The sequence below is a fragment of the Quercus suber genome, unplaced genomic scaffold, assembly GCF_002906115.3.
Source record: "Quercus suber isolate HL8 unplaced genomic scaffold, Cork oak 2.0 scaffold_239, whole genome shotgun sequence".
NCBI lineage: Eukaryota > Viridiplantae > Streptophyta > Magnoliopsida > Fagales > Fagaceae > Quercus > Quercus suber.
Genome location: NW_027069696.1, coordinates 4447 through 14412, shown reverse-complemented (window position 1 = coordinate 14412; position 9966 = coordinate 4447). Strand labels below are relative to the sequence as shown.

The following is a 9966-nucleotide window of genomic DNA, read 5'->3' as shown; positions in this document are numbered from 1 at the left end:
ACCCAATTATGTATATATAATTTAATTTAATATTGTTTGCATATATTTTATATTTATACATACTAACATGTAACTTGTGCTTATGCATGAAAACATTCAACAATAATGATAATAACTAATGAGTTAGTCATCCCAATTTCCACATTGAGCAGTATAAATGGGATAGAAACAAACAAACCCAATCAAATTTATAAATTCTTAAGAGCCATTTAGAATCTTGTAATCCAAATTGACTTTTGAAACCAACAATACTCATACTAAAGCAATTAACAGCATTAAATGATTAGTAAAACTTTTTTTTTTTTTGAAGGATTAGTAAAACTAAATAGTAAATAGTCACCTCTTGTAGATGTTCCAAAGTTTTTATAAGGCCTTTTTTCAAAAAAAAATTAAAAAAAAAAAAAATCATTCATACGCCTCCTATGAACGTTGTAGTATATCGTCAATGAGAGAAAATGGTGGCCTTAGAGGTGCCTAAATCATGTTTCAATATTAAGAGTAGATTAAGGTTCTATTTGAATACTGCTTATTACTGAAAATTAAAAACACTGTAGCAAAATACATTTTTAAATGTGTGAATAGTGCTATGAGACCCAGTTTTAAATTACAATTTGTGTTTGGATGACTTTTATGAGTCTGTGAACAGTGCCATGGGATCCATATTTTTTCAGCAACACGCACAAACACTGGCCTTAAATGCTTCCCAAATACTAGTGTGTATTTAGATACCGCATATTTTGCTGAAATCAAAAAGCTTATTGTTGAAAACACTGTAATAAAATATTTTTTATTGCTCAAATTTATTGTTCACCTGCAATTTGTATTTGGCCAAAAAACGCAATTTAGGAAAATGCAATAAGCCTTACACAAACGCACCCTAATTATCAAAAGATGCTTTCCCAAGCTTAAAGTATCGATCCATTCACTTCCTTCACAATGTCTCATCAGGAATAATCTTTTGGTATAAAATGAATAGTGGTTGAATCAACCACAGTCCATGGAATTTAGTGTACTCACCAATACAGACATCATTTTCCTTAAATAGACCACACACAATTGAAAAAAAAAAAAAAAAAAAAACATTTCTCCTCTCATTTGTTGTATGCTTGTAGCAAGTCTTCACAAAGCCATCTATTGTATCTTCAACTACCACGTTAAGAACAATCATAAGAATCTCCTGATGAAGAGAAATATTACACATGGCAAGGTTGGCATTGATAATATAGGTAAACCTCTACCTTTTTATTTACAAGGAAAATTACAGCAATAAAGGGTTTAAAAAAAAGAAGAAGTGGAATCTACTATACAAAACTTTAACCATTTTCGCTCGTTTGTAGTGATTTGAAAAGTCTCATTCACAGCATGTTAGGAGTAAACTGAAACTAGCTATTCAGCCAGCTTAAGAAGTCCGAGACGAAAGCAACTTCATAGGGTGAATGGCAAAATTTGATCATTGAGATGGAAAATTAATAAAATAGTAGTGTATGAGAATGTGAAGCAATGGAGAGTAGGCTTGTTCTGAGAAATCCAATGGAAAGAGGAGAGGGCGGTGTGAGTATCAAATTGGTGGACGTTGACAGAGAAGACGGAGGAGACATGGGATGAGGGTATAGAATTGAGAGGAGGAGGTGAGGTTTCGCTTTTAAAGCCTTTTTCTTTGGACTCCTCAATTGTGGCAATGGTGTTAATACTTAATAGTTGTAGCAAAGGAAGCAGGAGAGCTAAGAATAAGGAAACATTTAAGAGAGAAGAGCTTGAGACTACTGAATCTACCAATAATAAAAGTGTGTTTGTGAGATGTTCTTACTTAGGTCAATAAGCATCATCATTGTAGTATGTCTTTTTTTTTTTTTTTCGTGTTAGGTGTTAATTTATCGTTTACTTTGGCACAAAAATTAAAAAATTTTAATAGGTCATGTGACACAAAATTAGAAATTCAATTTATAATTTAATTGGATTTTCACTCTGTTTTGGCTATATAATTTGATTTTGTTTACATATTTTATTTTTATCTCCAAAATACTTGTTTTCTATGAATTCTTTTATATTCTAGCATTTGCTCATCCATTAATGTAACTACGAATTCTTTTATATTCTAGCATTTGCTCATCCATTTTATTACATTAATGCTGGATCCACCTCATTATGGATGGAAAAAAAATACCTCTAACTTATCCTACCCCAACTTGCCCTGCCCTCACATTTTGCCAATATGCCTTGACCCAAAGCAGGGCTGAGTTAACCTTTTCCTAAACAACCTAAGGCCCCAGATGAAGAAAGTCCACTATTAACAAATAGAATATATTGTATCTTTTGTCTTATACAACATTTTTTTTTATATAAAAATTATCCTCTTTTTTAATGTTGTGGATTCTAATAATTTGTTACACTCTATTTGTAGTAATTTAAGAGTAAAAATTTTCAATCTCCCAAATGCATGAAAGTTGAACAAACTATTACTTTATCTATTTAAAAAAATTAGAATCGAGATTAATAGTTTTTTTATGCAAATTCATTACTGAAATCCATCGTTCATTATCAAAAGTTAAACAAATATTATTTAGTTAATATGTAAATATAAGAAAAGGCTCAATTCAAAGTTATTAACTTAGTTCCAAAAATGCATTAAATCGACCTTACCCTTAAAAAGGGATGGAACACTCCTAACCTAACCCTACCCCATTGTTATACCTAAATTGTGACATGTGCTAATGTGCGTCAACTTAAGTTGACATTTTAACATGTTTGAGTACAAATTGACATTTTTTTATGGGTCTAAAAAATCCTAATCATACCTGTTTTTATTATTAGAGATTAGACGAGAAATTGTACAAGGCATTCCCCTAATAGCACTTCAAACAGCGACGTCATTTTTTTTCTGTAGTACTAACTATAAAGGCGACTTTTATGTTTGTAGCATCGAAAGACTAGGAGATTAGATTAGATGTAACAAATGCTTTCGATAAGGCGCCATTATACATACATGTTGCATCGATAAGTGACCGCCGTGATAAGAAATACTTGGTGAATACTTTTTCACCCAAGGTTCACACTTCACACGACAGCACCCTATATATAGAGCTCTTGTACACAGCACAGCTCACTCTTTATTAATTGAAACCCCAAAAAGAAACAGAAACAGAAAGTCACACACAAATTCCTTAGGTTTTTTCTGCAAATTCTTTGGATTTCTCAGTCTCTCTGTTTTAGCGGGCGCAATGGTTTACATTACCTCTTGGGACGAGTTCGTCGAGCGATCCGTACAGTTATTCCGTGCCGATCCCGATTCTGTACGTTTTTTCTTTCCTTCTTCCTTCCACCTTCTGTTTGTTTCCCAAGAAAATTGTAGGAAAACCTGATAAACAACAGTATTATTCTATTTTTATGGATAAACTTTGTTGCAACTCTGCATAGTAAACCAACGCTTGGATTTTATTTTTAAAACGAAATAATATAATTTAGGGTTTGACTGATATAGTTAATCTAATTCTTTTTTGTAAAATTGGGGTATGTAGACGCGGTATGTGATGAAGTATCGGCACTGCGACGGTAAATTGGTTCTCAAGGTCACTGATAATCGAGAGGTTTGACTTCTTTCTTTTATTATTATTATTTATGTGTTATTTTAGATCAAATTCTTTGGAGTATCACTATTGTTTTAGCTTACTGTGATTCAAATAATATTTATATGTTTGGTTTTATTGTCCCCTTATGAGTGACTAAAAAACATATTATTTCTTGCAACAATTATTTAGTTATGATTTTTAGTTTCAATCTATGGCTTGCTTTCACTAGCAAAGATTGGAATTCTGTACGTGTTGAATCAAATACTAGATTTTAGGTCCAATTAGGGAATCTTGTTGTCTAGTTAGGGTGTAAAACAATTAGGGGTGCTTTGGGGGTTCAGTGGTGTCCAAAGCAACAAACAATGGGAGTGGAGTCTGATGCTTGATCTCAAATTCAACACCACGACTTAGGTTACCACGCGATTTGTGTGTGTTGATCTCAAATTCAACACTGTGACATAGGTTACTACACGATTTGTGTGTGTTTTTGAACTTCCTTTTTGAAGTAAAAAGGGTTAGACCAATAAAATATATCTAGAGAGAGGAATGGAGTTGAATTGGTGCTTGATAATTGTCACTGTCTAGTCAGGAGTCTCTTGAGTAGTGCTTTGTACTTGTTAGAGATTCAATACAGTTGGAGTTTAAGGCATGGAGATTGACTTGATAACTGATTCATGCAACAGAAGGGACTCTCTACAGATTCTCTTCTGACTAGATTAGAGAGTACTCTCTTCCCCCGCTTGAGTGAGAATGGAAGGCTTCAATGAATATATCATCTTCGGAATTTTAGAGCTAGTTATTACACTGGAATGTTACATTACTTTCATTTAATTCATGCAATATTTACTTATTAAAATAAAATGGGGCTAGTGTTCAATGGCATGATTTTATAGATCAGTTAGTTTAGAACCTTAAAGTCTTCCCTTTTCATCCAAGCATGGTAATTGTGAGAGTGAGTTAAAAATATTATCATAAGTTGGTTTAGATTTTAAATTCAATCCAATTAAGTGACAGAGGATAAACAGTATGATTGGTTTTTATTTGATCAGTGCAGCATTAATTTCAAGACTGCTTTGTAAATACTTGGTAATGTGATCAGTTACCAAAGAGTTGATGGGAAAAAGGACTATTGTTTGGATACAGTCATAATTGGTTTGTGTTGAGAAGGCTCAGCTGATTATCAGCTTGTGCTACGGAGAATAACATGGTGTTTGTACAATCAACCTATAGAGTTAGCTTTAGGGACAGTTAGTCTTTGTTATTTGGAGTTTTGTGCTCAAGGAATGTCAAACCTGAGTGATAGAATGGAAAAACATCCAAAAAACCGACCAGTTTCATAATTTTTTTTATTGGTGAGTTATAGATGCATCAGTTGAATTTTGAACCCAAGATCTCACCCTCCACATTGTTTTTACAAGGTGAGGAGGTGACATTTGAGCTAGAGCTTACTAGTATGCTCAAGTGGTAAACCTTGAATTAGTCATTCTCAAAATATCAGAATCCCTAACTAAGCTAATATTGAGACCTTTTAATCTGTTTCTCACAAAAAAATGTGATGTATGTTTGGTGGTTCTTTGCTAGTGTCCAATTTCATGTTTGTCTGCTATAATTTTCTTATTTGTACCTTGCTTGACAGTCTTCATGTTTAATGGTGTCAAAGTGCACAACTGTTTTTGCTTAGGAGCACAACTTTCTTAGAAGCTTAGAAGAATGATTGGATGAGTATATGTCAAGAAAATGCCAAGAGCCTTGTAGCTCAACTAGCACCTTCTATTGAATTATCAAAAAGAATATATGTCATGTTGATTTTTAGATGAAAGTCATTTAAAATATAAATAAATCCATCTATCCAAAAAAATAAATAAATAGGATGACATTAAAATGAGTTGTCCTTTTTAAAGTATCACCTTTGTTATTGAATATCTAGTTTAGAAAGCTTATCAACTCATGCGTCACTTGTTTATAACTTTGGACAACTGATCTATCACTAGGAAGCATGGACACTTCATTTGGCGCATTGTACCCTCCGTGTCATATTATAATTTTTTTGAAATTGCTTGTGTCGTAACTGTGTCCATGGTTCCTAGATCTATCATGTCTGGGTACTGATTTTTTAAGCAGGATAACATCTTGATAGCCGTCTGGGAATTGAGAGTAGATTTTGGGTTGGAATTTTTGTCCAATATATAGTGCTGGGAGGTTAGAGGACATCTTTCTTTCTCTTTTCTTGATGAATCTTGATAGCTATCTGGGAATTGAAATTTGGTTGTGGTTGTGAATTTTGTCCAATATATATGTTGGGAACTTTTCTGGGTTCTGAGGTGTCAGAAGAAAATAACCTGTGCTTGCTTATGTTGAAGCATATGCATCATAAACCTGGATTTAGTCGACTTAGTGCTAGATATTGGATTTGGAATGTTTTTGCACACATGATATAGTCCTGGATTTGAGGAGAACCTGTGTTTCACTCATATTGTTGAACATTCCTGTTATCAAAAATTTATCTTTTTATTTAGTAACCGGTTACTCATATGATGGGTTCTTTTGTTTTTTCACCAGTGTCTCAAGTTTAAGACAGACCAGGCACAGGATGCTAAGAAGATGGAGAAGCTTAACAACATATTCTTCACTTTGATGGCTCGGGGTCCTGAAGGTATTATCTTCTTCTTCTTCTTCTTCGTCCTTTTTTCAATAAACCTGACGGTATAATCTTAGTCTAAGCTCCTTTATGAAATTTATGGTACATTGGGGCATTCCATGGAAGTAACAGTTGAACACAAAAAATTTAGAAATGGAATTACAAAATAGATGTATCATTGTGAGTTATCAAAATGTTAACCAGTATATGTTTTATGACATTTAAATCTTTCCCTAATATTTTTTTGTAATAATTAACTCAAAGTAGAGAAACTGGTTTCAAATGCTCTGCAACATGCAATTGTTTACATATACAATTTTCCCCCATGGTATGTCCATGCACATGCTTGTAAAGTTCCATAATGTTCTGGAACAGTACAAACAGTTGAAGCAGCATCTGTTATTTTTAAACTGCAAATTAGTGCTCGTATGGATGACATTTTGAACGTGTTATTCTGGTTCCCCAGTATATCATTGATTTTGATTATGGTGTGTGATCGCAAGTTGTACTAACTAAAACCTGTTCTGCTTTCTCATTGTGCAGCGGATGTAGCAGAAGTTACTGGGAAGGAACAAATAGATGCACAGCCAACCAAGAAGGGAAGAGGAAGAAAACAATAAATTTGTTTGCTACTAGACATATAGGTTTTTCGACAAATTTTAGTTGATATCATGGATGATTTGCAAAATCTACTCTCCTGAAAATTTGTTAAAGCCATGGTAAATTGAATTTTTCCTGGGGGATTTTATAGATGCTTCTCTCCCCTAATGATTGTTTGATCATACAGGATTGTTGATACTTTTCACTTTGCGTATTCGGGTTCTTGTGCAGTCATTTAATTTCTTGTTTTAAGCTTTCTGAATCAATTGCCAGGTTTTGGTTGGCAACTTGGCATCAATTCGCTACCACTTGCCACCATGTCTAACATCTCTTCCAGCTGTTCTAGTTTCTTTTACTACGATTCATGCTTCTTCAATATGGTAGTTTCAACATGAATAAAATGTGCAATCTTTTTAAGCTTTCATTAATAAAGATATTTCTGATAATAAATGTTTTCCAGTTTTCCATTATTCAATATGTGGTGTACAAAAAATCTTATCAATATCCAAAAATCCAAAACTAAATTGGCATGGCTAGTGAATAAGATGTTTCAGATGGCCTGGCATTGGCAACTTGAACAGAACAAAGTAGGGTATCCCTCTCCCCTGTGTCAGTCTCTTGTGCTCCACTAGTTGTAAGAGGAACGTAATCTTGTTGGTGATGCCATTATTGGCAATAATGGGTTACGGAAAAAATTAGATGTATAGGCAAGTGTTTGTTTATGTAGTTCTCTGACCAATGGGCACACTTATTGAGATTTTGCTGTCCATGGTTGTAAAAGGTCTCGAACTCTGATGGAATCGATTTTGAGAGATTGCTAAAAGATTCACTTGTAGCCTTTCAAAGACGTTTGATTTTTAGTTTATTGCTTTACATGGGTAAAAAAGACTAGGACTCCAAAGACCCGGCTTGAAACATGAAATTTGCTCGGTCGAAGAACAGAACCTGTTGTTGGAGAACGATTCTTGGTCTTGCAAATGGGAGTGTTTTAAAACCATTGATATGCCAGGTATAAAGTGTACACTGGGGTGTTACCTGATAATTTCTTCTTTGTTTTTTTGGTAAAAGGGAACTTGCATTAACGACAGAGAACTGTCAGAGCTCAACATGCCCAATAAATCCACAGGCGGATCATGGTGCAAAACAAAACAACTATCCTGATGAGTTCCTAACCGAGCCAAGAAGTCAGCACATGAATTTGCTTCACGAAAACAGTGGCTGATCCGGACTTGGCCTATCTGTGACACCAAATTCCTGCAGTCAACAAGGGGAGGCATTGCACATAAATTAGCACATAAGTTACCTGATAATTTCATTTCCTAGTGCTAGTGCATTTTAATGTGTTTGATAGCGTGCATTTTTGGGTAGGTAAGAAAAAGTGGAAACATGGCCAGAATGACTGAAAGTTTTATATTTGGGCTTATGCGTCAGCTATCCACGTGATATGGATGATGAGGCATGCTTACCTGCTATACTTCTGCCAATGAGAATAGAGATAGAAAATAATTATAAAAAATTATTGAAATAACAAGGGCATCTTTATAGTAATCAGGCAAAGTGGAAGGAAAGATTATAAAGAAATAATCTTTGTGTGTGTTTAGTTAAAACTCGAAAAAAATCAGAACCATATTTGGACTAGCATATGGGATTTCTGCCAATTTGGTACACTAACATATATTCCTCTTGTATGGCGTGTAGCCATTTTAGATTGAACATAAAGTCATTGAATCCATCAAAATCCATGACTGCTAGACAAAAGCACTAGATTTTGGTGGGAGACGAGACAATTTTATTTATTTAAAAATCTCAAAGATTTCAGGGCAACTCTGTGTGAGCAGTGTAGATAAAGATAAAGGGCCCAAAACCAAACGTAAACATGTTTTACAATTGTTGTAGTCCTAAATAATAAATCATGGCCGTACCTCAAAAGCATGATATATATGTCTAAACAGATCCCGAAGCAGTTACTTTTGCTTTTCTTTTGCTTTATCAGGCCATTAAAAAGTAAAGTATTAATTCCATGTGCCATAAAAAGCTTGTGAATTCTACGCCCTTTTTATTTTTAGCTAAGAAAGATAACTGAAAAAGTGAAAACAAAAAGCTCTAGGAAAAATATTCTTCAAATGAAAAAGATAAAAAGAGAGAGAGAGAGAGAGAGAGAGAGAGAGAGATGGAGAGAATGTTTTATAGTGGGCAAACGAGAGCAAGGACAAAGTGCATTGTCTTCTTTATGAATGTGCGGTACGTTCCGAGGCATGGGTGGGGTTACCAGGTGCAGGGAGCTCCCTCTCGATCTTGGCATCAAGTGCTGCACCATATTCTCTTTTAAGTTTAAGAGTGTGTTTAGAGTTTATTTTAGTATTTAATTTATTTTTACTATTATTTATAAATTTTATTATATTTTTTAGTATTATTTATAAATTTTATTGTTTTATTTTAACTAATTTTTATTTTTATTTACAATATTATTAATAAAAAATTTTCAATTTTAACAAAATAAACAAATCCTAAAAAGACTCGAGAGTTTAATTTTTGATTTCCTTTGCCGTTGTAGACACTCGTCTGTGACTATTGACTATGACTATGACTATGGACATGTGAGCTGGAGGGTTTAATTACTTATTAATTCCTTAATCCGGCAAGAAGGGTGAAAATCAGGGCAAAAAAGTGAAAAATAAAGCTCAACTATACACTTTTGGAGATTCCTCAAGAAAAAAAAGGAATACAAAGAGGAAGGAAAAATATGATTGATTTGAAAAAAAGAAAAGAAAAGAAAAGAGAGCATTGGTTTTAAAACTAAAAGAATAGAGTAGTGAACAGAATATGCCACCCCATCCATCCCTATGCTATGGAGGTAGCTAGCTAGCTTCAACGTAACGTTAGACAATCCAGTGTGTTCCTGCTCAAAATGATATATTTCTGATCAATTTAAATGTGCAGACATATATAGCCTTTTTAAAAACAAAAGAAGGAATAAATAAAGCTGCCATGTCAATGTGTGTAGTAGTGAATTCTTTTTATTTTAGAATAAGGATGTGTATAACCTGCGCTGGAAAAAAAGAATAAACTCCAATAAAGTTATCCTTTATTTCATATGGACAAACCAAATAGTTCTCAATTAATTAATTTGGACTTTATTGTGTCATTGAAATCTTGCATCTG

General features: G+C 33.6%; 1 protein-coding gene across 1 annotated transcript; it reads left to right on the top strand.

Moving 5' to 3' along the window:
• The first annotated feature begins 3083 nt into the window (after nt 1-3083).
• Nucleotides 3084-7018, top strand: LOC112035575 (signal recognition particle 9 kDa protein). Its single transcript, XM_024068410.2, has 4 exons — nt 3084-3290; nt 3516-3584; nt 6126-6219; nt 6748-7018. The coding sequence occupies exons 1-4, from the start codon at nt 3219-3221 to the stop codon at nt 6822-6824; spliced, it is 312 nt and encodes a 103-aa protein (XP_023924178.1). The 5' UTR covers nt 3084-3218; the 3' UTR covers nt 6825-7018.
• The last annotated feature ends 2948 nt before the right edge of the window (nt 7019-9966 follow it).